Source organism: Anguilla anguilla, chromosome 2 (assembly GCF_013347855.1).
Source record: "Anguilla anguilla isolate fAngAng1 chromosome 2, fAngAng1.pri, whole genome shotgun sequence".
Classification (NCBI taxonomy): Eukaryota; Metazoa; Chordata; class Actinopteri; order Anguilliformes; family Anguillidae; genus Anguilla; species Anguilla anguilla.
Window position 1 is genome coordinate 70203780 of NC_049202.1, and position 13486 is coordinate 70217265.

The window sequence follows — 13486 nt, forward strand, 5'->3', positions numbered from 1 at the left end:
GGGACGGTGGTCACCGGACTCTGGTTTTTGGATAAAGGGAAATCTCTCCAGAATCTCTCATCTGAGCATGCCCAGAAGAAGCAGAGAGTTCATCTCTTTTTTTCTCTCCGATCCACCAGAGCATACCCAGAGCATACCTGGACTCTTGCTGCACATGAATTCTTACTGTTGCTCTGAATAATTAGCATTAAAGTTGCTGCATGCTACAGTATTATGGCTATCGTGATAAATATGACAGCAATCGGGATTAGTACGTGTGATAGTTATCATTACTTTTACAGTTGGCTAGCTCAGTGATTCCCAAACTCAGTCCCGGGTCATCACTGCGTACGCTGGTTTTCGTTCCAGCCACAATCGCAGTCCCAGAATTTTAACTAACGGTTAACTTTTCTTAACTAATTCCTCCATGTTGGAGGAATTAGTTACCATCTTGAAGCACATTATGTCAGAAAGGGGTATTGCATGCCATGAGGAATAAGAAATCCCACATTCAAATTGCGCTACATTGCAAACGATTACATAAAGAGAGGTGGTGAAACTGTGGACACGCCCACTAAAACGAGCCATTTGGTAGATGGTGAAGAATTTAAAGAAAAAGCAAATGATAATAAGATAAACCTACAGTATTGCTTTAATAAGTTTAAGGAAAAAATTATGAAAGAAGTAAAACGTGTTCACAACCTTAACTGAGCAAGAGATTGGCTGGAACAAAAAAACCATAATACACAGGTTTGAGAACCACTGGGCTGGCTTATTACATGCAGTGGCATACATTATAATTAATGTGAATTCAAATGAATGATTAGGCCCTGTAGGAAAGCTGTTCTTTTGCAAATAAAGATATTGACTAAGAAATGTCTAGTAAACAAGGCCAGTTGCAGACATACTGAAATGTAAACTGGATGTAATCTCAGGAAAAGAGAGATTCAGTGATTAACTTTGTGGTGTAAACATGAATATCACATGAACTATATATGAAGTGAGATAACAACCTGGAAAGGACACACTTTTTGAAATTCCAGGGCTGCTTTGAATAGATGCCAAATACTCTTATGTAACATATGGATACATCCATAGACTTCCAAAAAGACTTCCTCTAACATTACTATATTTTACAAAAAGATGTGGAAAAATAATGCAACTATACTCCAAAATGTATTGTAATTACGCCAAGGATCATATTTTATTAGACAACAAATTGACGCAATATCTACACATCAAATTTTTCAATACTTTATGTCCTACGATACCAATCAAACTATATTATGCACACTACATTCAGTAACTGGGTATCAACCAATTAATTATTTTTGCACTGGCTTTTAGTATATGCCTCCTGACACCACCACGGATGTCCTTCAGTTGATGCTTCATTTGGTGAAATCTGTCAGCACATTTTTATCTCAGACGGAAGTGTCTTGGGTCTCACGTTATACGTCATCCTGCCTGGTTCTGAAAAAAATAATAATTTAAACAATTTTACATGAAACATGACAAAGAGTGAAAGCATGTTTTTGCATTAAAAAGAAATACAAGGTATACAAACAAAGCAAACTGGTGAAATATTTATTAAAGCTCAAGAATGCGGTTTAAAGTAAATCAATATAAAATATAATTTAAATATAAACTGTATTTAAGTCTGGTTTTTATGAATCTGACCTTTAAAGCATTCAGGAATCTTCAGTGTTCCATCAAAGCACTTGGTGACAACTGGATACCCACATTCCTTTTCCTCATTTTTGCAGTAGACTGCCAACATCTCATTGTGCAGGACTCTGTTGGGTTTTAGGTCCTCAATCCATATTTTTCTGTTGTTATAAAAGATTCGTCCTCTCTCAATGCCAACAGTACAAGGAGCTGGAATTGCAGGCGGGGGGGGGGGGGGGGGACTTGTTAAAGGTTTATTGACCAGATCAACCCCACATAATTTAATATCTAAGATGTTTAGTTGAATATTCTCCCATTATGAGTTGTGCTGGCATTTAGACCAAATGGTCTTTTCTGAATTTGTTTTTAATGAAATTATAATTTATAGAAAGATATTCACAGTCCTATTAAAAGCTGGGTAAAAGCAGTCCCATTTATGGTTTAGAATTCTTGTGATTCCTGAAGTACATGTGCATTCATTTAAAACAAGACCAGGTCAAAACCTAGTATATGGCTGGACCTATCACACTTCATCCGGCCGACCAATGGCGTAACTTCATAACTCGGCCGACCAATGGGGTAACTTCATCACTCAGTCACTCAGTCACAGACGTTCGTGTTTGTAGGGCTGGCCCCGCTGTTGTGGTCCAGCCAAAAACCCAGTACAGGCCATTCTCATGCAGTTCAGAGACCTACCTCTACAAATAGGCTTTGTTGACCATTTTCCTGTTTTCTTACACTCAACCTCCATGGAACCTTCCAGAATGTAGTTTGCCTGGCACCCATATCTGACTCTCTCTCCATAGCCGTGGTCCCGAATTACAGAAAATGACATGAACCCATTGGGTATTCCAGCCAGGGGTGGACATGTCACAACTGTAAAGTATGACACACAAGGACAGTATGATTGACTGCAATTCATGCTGACGGCGTTCACTGATTTATTAAAGAAGGGGATGTGTTTCAGGAGTGTGTGCGGTACTTGTCGAGCACACATCAATATTTGTCACTACTGCATTTCAATGACATGGAGAACAAGGCGCAGCAGTGTAGTATAATGGCTAAGGAGTTGGTCTTGTAACCTAAAGGTCGCAGGTTCGATTCCCTGGTAGGACACTGCCGTTGTACCCTTGAGCAAGGTACTTAACCTGCATTGCTCCGGTATATATCCAACTGTATAACTGGATACAATGTAAGTCGCTCTGGATAACAGCGTCTGCAAAACGCCTGTAATAATAATAATTTTTAAAAGTCCACATAACTGACTGTTGCATTTTGTTGATGAGATCTGCGGTCTCCTTGCCTTACAGCGCTCAATGTCCATAAATACGCTCTAGGGTATGAAATATCATCTTACGAGTTGCGATGACAACATCATCAAGAGTCCTTAAAATGTCTCAATTAATGACCAGCGTGACCGTGTTCAGTTCCGACGGTCAGCGGAATGTTTATATGCAAACCATAAAGGACTGAACGTGACGTGACGGGCAGTTAGAAAATGATTTCGCGTCCACGATAACCTGACGTGCCCTCCGGCCTCGACCGATCCGCCTGTCCTACCCCGTCCCACCCCGTCCCACCTCGCTCCCACTTACGCCGACATTCGGGAGGCTCGGACCAGCTCCCGTTGGGCAGGCAGAACCCGACCTCGTTGCCGAGCAGGGCGAGCGGCGGCGAGCAGTCGTACGCCACGCTGTCCCCAAACTCCGTCGTGTTGCCCTCGACCCTCCTGGAATACCTCACCGTGGCGTGTTTGGGTATTTCGGGAAGGCCACACGTTACCGCTGAAAGAAGGAGAAGACGCACCACAGTAAAACTACGGTCCACTTCCTGAACTCTCACGTCATGGCCTTCCTATTTCCATTGCATGCGTGCGTGATTGATAAGAGTAACCGTGAGTACTGTTACTTCAGCTTTGCTCCCATGATGGAGGTACCGTTGAGCAGACACCCAGAAAGCAGTGACACGCTTTTTTTTTTTTTAAAGCTGCTTTGATCTTGTATGGGGATGTGGGCAAATTATTTAAGTGCAATTAATAATTTCACGAGTCTTAGCGTATGGGCAAGTTCTATATTTCTCATTAGAAAAATATAGATTTTACCCACATGTTACTTTCTTGGTGAATCAGGTGTGTTAGTGCTGGGCTAGAAGAAAATTTAAAAAAAACCTGCTTCCACACCGGCCCTTTTTGGATAAGATTGGACACCCCTGCTCTAGACCTTACGTACACTGCCGTTGTACCCTTGAGCAAGGTACATAACCTGCATTGCTTCAGTAGACATTCCAGCTGTATAAATGGATGCAATGTAAATTCTGTGTACGAAAAAAATTAAATAATAATAATAAAGTTGTGTAAGCCGCTCTGGATAAGACGCCTGTAATGTAATGCCAGTGAGAGGAGCGTACGGTTGCACACTGGCAGTGCATGGCTCCAGGTGCCATCATGCAAGCATTCACTGGTGTTGGGTCCATGGAGGATGTATCTGCAAAACAAATGGAACATATTTCCAACGTGAACTAGTGCTGACCAGACCTGGGTGAAATACGTATTTGTTTTGGATTCAAATACTTTTCTACGCATTGCTGATCTTGTCTGGTGTGTTGGAACCAATGAAATACTCTCAGTGCAAACCCCACCTTCCAACTGGCTCAATTACGCAAGGCAAGATCAATAGAGCACAGAAAAGTATTTGAATCCAAAACAAATGCGTATTTGACCCAGGTCTGGTGCTGACTTTACCAACTGGACAGCTGACATCGGAGAGCTAGAGAGTGCAAACATGTGAAACGGTTAGAGTTACTCCACGTAATGGAACTGTGATTGTTAATGCAGAATGTGTTGCAAGTAATATTTCCCTTACCCCTCATTGCAGGTGTAGTTTATGGTACTCTGGAACGCGATGTCAGCCATGTGAATTACACCATTTAGCAAAGGACCGGGGTTGGAGCACCTTTTCGCTGCGCAGAGTGGAGCAGGAATTTGACTCGGTCAGTATCCGTTCGCAAGTCCTTAACCATCATCGGCTATCGTAAACATTAAACATAAATCTATGACGTGCGATACAAATGCCGCAGCGGCAAAAAAAACAAAAACAAAACAACGATTTCCCCCCTTTTAGAAAGCATCGGCACTTACGCACACACTTGAACGCCGAGGAACTCCACGTTCCGCTGACAGCGCAGACGATTTTGCGGGGCCCTGAGTCCGCTGTATAGCCGGGTTTACAAGCCAGGAACACTTCCTGACCCGCTTCGTACACGCGCTGAAAGTCGCTGTCCTCGGTGTTGGGCCCCACTGGAGGACGGCCGCAAACTGAAAACACGCCGCACACACATGTACTGTTGCAGTTTATCGTATGTAATGTATTCATCATATATACAGAGTGCCTTCGGGAAGTATTCAGACCCCTTCACTTTTTCCACATTGTGTTACGTTACAGCCTTCGTTTAAAATTGACTAAATTAATTTTCTATGCTCATCAATCTACGGACAATACACCATAATGACAAAGTAACAACAGGTTTATACTAGGCTATATAATGTTTGCGCAAATGCAGTACACAATGCTGTCATAACATTTCTTCTTACCATGAAGCGACCCTAACTTGTCTATGTTCTTGTTTACATTCTGGACATATGTGACAGCAAGCAAATCAAACGGTGTTACCCTGGCAACACTTTCCACACAAGCAATGCTGGCAGCACTCCCCCCCCCCCCTACCCTTCGACAGTATATCACAACTTCTCACTATTACAGTAGGATATGAACCAGCAGGGGGTGCTGCAGCACCCTCAGCACCCCTACTTCCTGCGTCTAGGTCTGTGATTGACTGTATTACAAATTCAGGTAGAAATACAGATTTTCTTCAGTTGGTCAGCCATTATGCATGAACCCTTTGAAACTCCCCTTTTCAATTCCAAAACAGAAGTTTTTGGTGAAAAAATAATGATAACATCTTTCACATCCAGATCAACAGTTACACAGATGCCATGGGGTGTGCAGGGACAGTAAACTGATACTCTCACTTGGAAACAATACAAGCACTGTTTGGGAAAAGTCTACTTTTTTGTAGGAAAATTATTTATCAACTGAATTGCTTCTCATCTGATGTAACAGACTGGCTCCCATTCACAAAATCTGTAGTACAAGACTGGCCTGGTACAAAACCAGACTGAAATGAGGACATTAAAACAGTAATATATAAGACAATTGCAGACAATTTTTTCCCCTAACATTTTAAACAATAGGGAGGCGAGAGGCTGGTCATTCACTTTTCTTAAGGATGGGGGCAGAGCAGGGATATGCTCATGCTTGAAACTTTGCATATATATTTAAACATCAGTACCTAAGCACAAAATTTATAAGCAGTCCATAAATAAAAAATAAAATTGTAAAAATCCAATCACATATTATAAGTTGTAGCACCCATCATGATGTCTAGAATTTTCGTAGCACGCAGATATTTTGGTTTCAAATGCTGGCACGAGCATACCTAATAGATAACTGAGTAGCGAAAGGGCAAAGGCTACCGAGCCTACTGAATATCAGAGAATGCAAACAGAATAAAGATTTGATGCTTCGACTCTTTCCTTCGCTGCTTTAAACATTATACGGCAGTGTGCCTTCCTATCGTCGATAAAACGCGATGATTTGACGACGATGCAGTGCTGAACGGTAGCCTACCTTTCGCGGGTGTCACCAAAGTGTACGAAGACAGCTGACAAAGCAGCAGCAGCAGAAAGCCTTGGCGCATTTTTTTGGGCGATTGATAGAGCGGGCTCCTACACGCTGGTGAGCAAGGATACAACTGAAGCACAAAGTTTGCGACTGCCTTTTGTGGCTCGCAGAGTAAACAGATACAGAGAGCAGAAGAGATTGCACAGCAGAGTAAACGTGAGATTACTGTCAACGCTCTTCGTCACATTGGGGGGAAAGGAAAAATCATCAATCCTTTTTTATGTTAAAAAATTACGCAAGGTTCAGTAACCCGGTTACCTGCCCTTATTAAATGAAAAAATTGCATTTGCCTTCACATAATGTTGATGATATTTGCTATCTATAAACTTATACTACATATTATAAACAAAGTGATAATATAATATAGTAAATATCTATAGTATAATAAAAAATAACTATGATAAGAACAAGTAATAATAATAATTGCTGCTGTTGTAATAATAATAATAATAATAATAATTATTATTATTATTATTATTATTATTACTATTATTAGTAGTAATAGTAGTACCAGCAGCAGCAGTAAAAAAAGAAAATACTTTGGTAGACACAAGGATCTTCCGGACTTTATGGCTAAAACACTTGATCCACTAATGTTTGGGATGTGTATTTCTGTTGTATTTTTGTTGTAATGTGGAATTTGTTAACCAATTCTTCTTTTGACGAATATAGTCATCTTTTTTGCCCTTAACGAATAGGTCGATATATATAATACAGGTCAAAAGATGTTAGACCACCTGTTACTTATTAATCCTAGGCATGACTTTCCTCGAAATAGCCTCCTTTGGCTTTTATTACAATTAAATTAATTATTGGAAGTCTATCCAATCATTTTGCAAAGTGGGAGGGGTGGGAGGCAGGTGGAGGAGTACTTAAATTGAGTGAAATCTTATCTACCTTTTATTTAAAATGCCAGGAAGCCTAATACCTTTATCCTGTACGTAAAATAGGTGCTAAAGTTGCAAGAAGAAGTAGTTCGGCTTAGATGTGTAGGGCCAAGTAAACATTGGGCAAGAAGGTTATTCCCAATGAGAAATTGCTAAAAATCTTACGATTTCTGGGTGCAGTGTTCAGTACACATTCAGAAGGTTCCAGCTGATGAGCAGTAATGTTAACAGGAGAAGACCAGGAAAATCAAGCAGCAGTAGACAAATGTCATGTGCTGTCTAGCACGGGAAACCGTCATAAAATATCATGTCAAGCACAGGGAGAACCAGAGAGAAACCAGTTCCCCTGACTACAGTGAAGCGGCAACTCTCGATCTGCTGTTCTAAAAGGATGTGTATCTGCAAAAAAAAAAGTCCTCGCTACTGTATGTGCTCTTAACAAAAAGAAAAGACTCCTGTAGGCCAAGCATCATCAGCACAGGACTAAAAAGGTTGTGAAAAGGCATATACACATCCTTTTAGACCAGCAGATCATAGTTGCTTTTTCATTGTAGACAAGCATCAAGATCAGTTGTCACAAGGCCCAAAGTCCATAATACAAGGCATGTTGACTCAGAGTTGAAAAGTAGCTCCCAACAGATCAGTTGGGAACACAGTGAAATACACCCACACACACCCACACACACTCACTCACTCACACACACACACACACACACACACAAACACACACACACACACACACACAAGCACACTCACTCACTCACACACACACACACACGCACGCACATACTCACTCACACACACACACACACTCACACACACTCACTCACTCACACACACACACACACACACTCACACACACACACTCACTCACTCACACACGCACACACGCACGCACGCACATACTCACTCACACACACACACACACAAACACACTCACTCACACACACATGCATGCACACACACACACACACACACACACAAGCACACTCACTCACTCACACACACACGCACGCACATACTCACTCACACACACACACACACTCACTCACTCACACACACACACACACACACACTCACTCACTCACTCACACACACACGCACGCACGCACATACTCACTCACACACACACACACACAAACACACTCACTCACTCACTCACACACACACACCCACACACTCACTCACTCACACACACACACACACTCACTCACACAAACACACACATACAACACAGGCCAATAAAATGGATTATGCCGTTAGGATGGAATGTTCTTTCCACTGTTAGAACACGGGCAGCCTACAAGCTGTACGCGCTTTGTTGGTGTGAAGTAACGTAGCATTGTGTCGGGCTTAATTTTGGTTCAATATCTCAGCTTCATGTCACAGTGCTATGTTTGCTTTGTGCACTCCATAGTTAAACATAAACATACCCTGCCAGCCCATTACAGTCCCTCTGAAAAGACCTCTTGCGGCTGTTCCCGGAATTCATTATTAGTCAAGTGGTCGTCACAGTTGAGAAAACAAAGGAAGGTTTCTGCTTGCAAATGCACACTGCTGTGATGCCCTCAGACAGTGGCAGTGAGACAAGTTGAAACCAGAGATATTTTTTGATTTGATTACTGTGAGTTAATTGGTTTTTTTTTTTTTGTCAGTTACACAAAACCTATCCCTTTGTGTTAAGGAGTCCACAGTGGGAAATATTGTATCTTTCACTATGTTCAGACATTAATGCGTATAGAGTAAATATGTTGGAAAGCATATATTAAAGCCCATTTACTCCGCGTATCGGCCTCACAAGATAATGAAGATTAATTCGAGCTATTAACTGAAACAGTTCAGACGTGAAATATACTTTTCACCACCAGATGTCACTATTGCACAGTACACGTTACTTATAATAATAATAATAATAACAATAATATTTATCATCATCATCATCACAATAATACACAATGATTTATTTTGTAATTACTTTTTAAAATGCTATATACTTTAACTTTGAATAAATGTAACCCGTTCCCTAAATTAATTTCAATTAATGAATGAATTGAAAAAATATTAAATTATGCAAGCACTGTAGCTCATTTTCAATTCATAGATTGAATTTAAATCACTCCACTGAAGTGGACTTGACCTCAATGCTGCTGATGTATGTGCATGAATGGTGTGTGTTCCCTGAGGTTGGCGACCTGTCCAGGGTGAATTTTCATGCCTCTCGCCCAATGCATGCTGGGATAGGCACCACCACCCCCCCCCGCGACCCTGCTCAGGATAAGCGGGTTTGATACTGGATGGATGGGTGGATCAAATACACTGCCCACAAGTGCTTGTTGAACATCTCATTTCAAAACCATGGGTGTTAATATGGAATTGCCCCCCCCCCCCACCCCACCCCTTGCAGCTGTAACAACCTCCACTCTTCTGGGGAGGCTTTCCACTAGACTTTGGAACACGGCTGTGGGGATTTTCTTCCATGAGGTTGGGCACTGATGTTGGGCAATAAGGCTGGGCTCGCAGTTGGCGTTCCAATTCATCCCAAAGGTGTTTTACGGTGTTGATGTCAGGGTTCTGTGCCGGCCAGTCAAGTTCTTCCACACCCAACTCGGCAAACCATTTCTTAATGGGACGAGCTTTGTGCACAAGGACAGGAAATTGTCATGCTGAAACAGGAAAGGGCCTTCCCAAAAACTGTTGCCGCAAAGTTGGAAGCACAAAATTCTGTACAATCTCATTGCACGCTGGAGCGTTAAGATTTCCCTTCTCTAGAACTAAGGAGCCAAGCCCGAACCATGAAAAGCAGGCCCAGACCATTATTCCTCCTTCACCAAACTTTACAGTTGGTTCTACGCATTTGGGCAGGTAGCGTACTCCTGGCATTTGCCAAACCCAGATTTGTCAGTCAGACTGCCGGATAGCGAAGCGTGATTCATCACTCCGGAGAACGCTTTTCCGCCGCCCCAGAGTCCGATGACGATGTGCTTCACACCACTCCAGCGACGCTTGGCATTGCGCGTGGGGTACTTTTAGGCTTGCGTGCGGTTGCTCGGTCACGGAAACCCATTTCACGAAGCTCCTGATTAACAGTTTTGTGCTGACGTTGCTTCCAGAGGCAGTCTGGAACTCGGCAGCGAGTGTTGCAACGGAGGACAGACAATTTTTACGTGCTACGTGCTTCAGCACTTGGTAGCTCCGTTCGGTGAGCTTGTGAGGCCTGCCGCTTTGCGGCTGCGCCGTCGTTCCTCCTGGACATTTTCACTTCACAACAGCAGCGCTTACAGCTGTTCAGGGCAGCTCTAGCAGGGCAGAAATCTGCCAGTGCCACGTTTGAAAGTGATTCAGCCATTCTGTAAGACCCATTCTACTGTCAATGTTTGTCTATGGAAATCGCATGGCTGCATGCTTGACTTTATGCACTTGTTAGCAATGGGTGTGGCTGAAGTAGCCAAAGCCACTAATTAGAAGCAGTGTCCACATACAGCTAAAGCATCAAATGAGTTTTTCAAAGTTCACTGGTTAAAAAAAAACGGAAAAATTCTTGACTGGCCAAGTCATTCACCTGATGTGAATCAAACTTATGGGAACTAGCCCTTGAAACAAGCAAGAGCTGAAGATGGCTGCAGTACAGGCCTGGCAGAGTGCTCATTACACTGCCTTGCTAGGTAACCAAAAATTAAACTACTGCTTTTGCAGTTTTTCTGAATAATCTTTGCGGGAAACTCGATTTATATTTCTGAAAATACAAATAAATATACCCACACTTTAGACAGTTTCGCTGTCCACTGTTCAATGCTATCCAATGTTTCCTAAATTGTTTCCTAAAAACTAACTTGGCCCTGTGTGTACAAGCATGCAGAACATTAATGGGGCAGCCATATGTGTGGAGTGGTGGATAGGTTTGTAAGAATCAATTAAGATTCAATTATTCATGTATTTAATATGCCTCAGTATGTCTTATTTTTATCTGTATTTATGTATTTACACCCCCCCCCCCCCCCCCCCCCCCCCATATGAATGATTGTATGTTTCTTGGTATGAATGTCTGTGTATAAATGTGAATGTTATATGTTGCTAGAGAAATGTTCCCATGGGGATAATGAGGTATTGCATGTAAGTGTGTGCAGAGTATTTATTGTACAATCAGTATTTATTTTAACATGCAAATATACAGGAACTTGTACATTTTGTATAATGAACTTGAAAACAAAGTATAAACATATCCTTTCTGGAGGAATATATTTTCTTTCAGTATTGACAAGCAGTTTCATAAGTTCATTTAAATGTAATGCACGATATAAATTTTTGTTATTAGACACTTTGATGTGACACAAAGTTTGAATGACGACATTGTCTTCAGGTGGTAAGCTTAAAAAACACGGCCGAGTTATTTGAAACAATGTAGTAAACACTGGGTAGCATTGCTTTGGAGTAGCCTACAGCTTGTTTAAGTTGTGTGAGCTAAGATAGCCAATGTTGTTTCATGTAACTTTGATATCAATACTTTTAATGGCAGGCCTAGAGTTATATAGATAGACTTATATAGATAGACTTTTAGACAGTGCTTTGTATGTGTGAGTGACTCGGCATTTTTGTACTTTGAAGACGTGTTTTTCATCAGATTAAGCATACAATGAACTCTTTTGAAAATTTATTTCAGTTTGCAGTTTGTGTACTTTCCCGCAGGATGGCGTAACTCACTTCCCATTTCCGACGAGGCCAGCATGCATCCCTCCCTCCCACGAAGGAATAAATTGCACTGACGTCACAACAAGTGAAAGAAGGAAGCAAAGCTCTCTGTATGAGCTGTCATTAACTAGTTGTAGAGACAGTCAGGGAAAACCTCTAAAGACAGCGCAGGGTCTGGTTACACACGAGCAACGCTCCCGTTGCCTGAAACAAATAGAGTAGTAGTACAGATCAATTGGGAAGCACACACCCAAAGCGGAGCACGGGAAATAAGGCTGCCATGGCTGATGTTATACAAATCAACGAGTCGTCTTCATCTGACGTTGCGAACCGATTCGCTCGCAAAGGCGCTCTACGGCAGAAAAACGTCCATGAAATAAAGAACCATAAATTTATTGCCAGATTCTTCAAGCAGCCGACCTTCTGCAGTCACTGCACGGACTTCATCTGGTAAGCATATTTTTTTTTTTTCAAATCTATTGTCCCGTTTGAACGATACTGGAGGAGTTGTAATTCTGCGCTGTAGAAACGCATGCAACTTTATTTCGCCTTGTTGCGCCATTCGTGCTTGTTTTTTAAATGTTATTTAGCTAGATTAAGACACAATGAGTTCGCTTATAGAGCTTATATGTTACGCAGGCAACAAACTGGAAAATAATTAATGTTTGCAGTATTGCGAGAAAAGTTTTTTCCTGCTGTGCTGCAAACTTTTTCAAACATCCAGCGGTTGCATGCAAAGGGATGTATGCGTGTCAAACTGACGCTGTCGTTAGCACTGTATATGTAGTAAGGGAACATTTAACGAGGCAGCCGAGAAGTGGTGTGCGCGCATATCGTGTTATTCTCTCGCTGTCTGTGCGTTCATTTTTACTTTTCGATAGAGTACACACAACTGGACGCTATACCAAACAATATACGTGTAATGTCTACTACTGAGTGAAAATGTGAGAGCGCACGGGTAACACGGGACGCGCCCATATTGATTGTTGAAACTGCCCTGTTGATGTTTTCGTTGGTAGGTTCCGAAGAAATATTAGGCTATTACAATTTGTGACACCGCCGTTCAGACAGTGCGTGACAAGGCTTGTGCATACAGCACGTCAATTATATATCACGTGTATTTTTAATATCTTCAGAAGAACAGACTTCGGTTTCGAACTGTTTCAGGCAGTGGTGTAACTGCAGAACACGCCTTCCTTATCAAGAAAAAGACTCTTGGCTACTAAAGAGAGTTGTATACATGCAGAAAACAAACAAACAAACAAACAAAAAAGTACATATTTTAAGTAAAATGTTTGTTGCACGGGGAAAGGGATGATATTTTACTCCTCAAAAAATGTGTAGTCACCAATCTGGAATTCTTGAACTGTCAACATTATTTCTGTCGCGTGCACCATGAGGCAAACTTCCAGTCCCAAGAAAATACACACCAGTCATGTTGCAGCTGCTTTATCAAAACTGCGTTTTGTGGATACTTTTTTTTTTTTTTTTTACAAGGACCATTGCTTCATACGTTGGACTCTACTC

General features: G+C 41.7%; 2 protein-coding genes across 4 annotated transcripts in view; one reads left to right on the top strand and one right to left on the bottom strand.

Annotated features, from left to right (window-relative positions):
- Positions 1-1154: 1154 nt before the first annotated feature.
- On the bottom strand, positions 1155-6601 carry LOC118219630 (beta-2-glycoprotein 1-like). Its single transcript, XM_035402958.1, has 8 exons — positions 6333-6601; positions 4784-4960; positions 4509-4605; positions 4054-4130; positions 3243-3431; positions 2344-2523; positions 1660-1857; positions 1155-1452 (listed from the first exon to the last, which is right to left on the bottom strand). Exons 1-8 carry the CDS (start codon positions 6400-6402, stop codon positions 1388-1390), a joined length of 1053 nt encoding a protein of 350 aa, XP_035258849.1. The 5' UTR covers positions 6403-6601; the 3' UTR covers positions 1155-1387.
- Positions 6602-12026: 5425 nt separating this feature from the next.
- LOC118219598 (protein kinase C alpha type) overlaps positions 12027-13486 on the top strand; it is a 214946-nt gene continuing 213486 nt past the window's right edge. For 2 of the 3 annotated variants that reach the window (XM_035402897.1, XM_035402898.1), the window contains exon 1: positions 12027-12409. In XM_035402897.1, coding sequence (XP_035258788.1) covers positions 12240-12409 — 170 coding nt within the window. In that variant the 5' untranslated portion in view covers positions 12027-12239. The remainder of the gene's footprint in view (positions 12410-13486) is intronic. The other variant, XM_035402899.1, reaches the window with a different exon arrangement.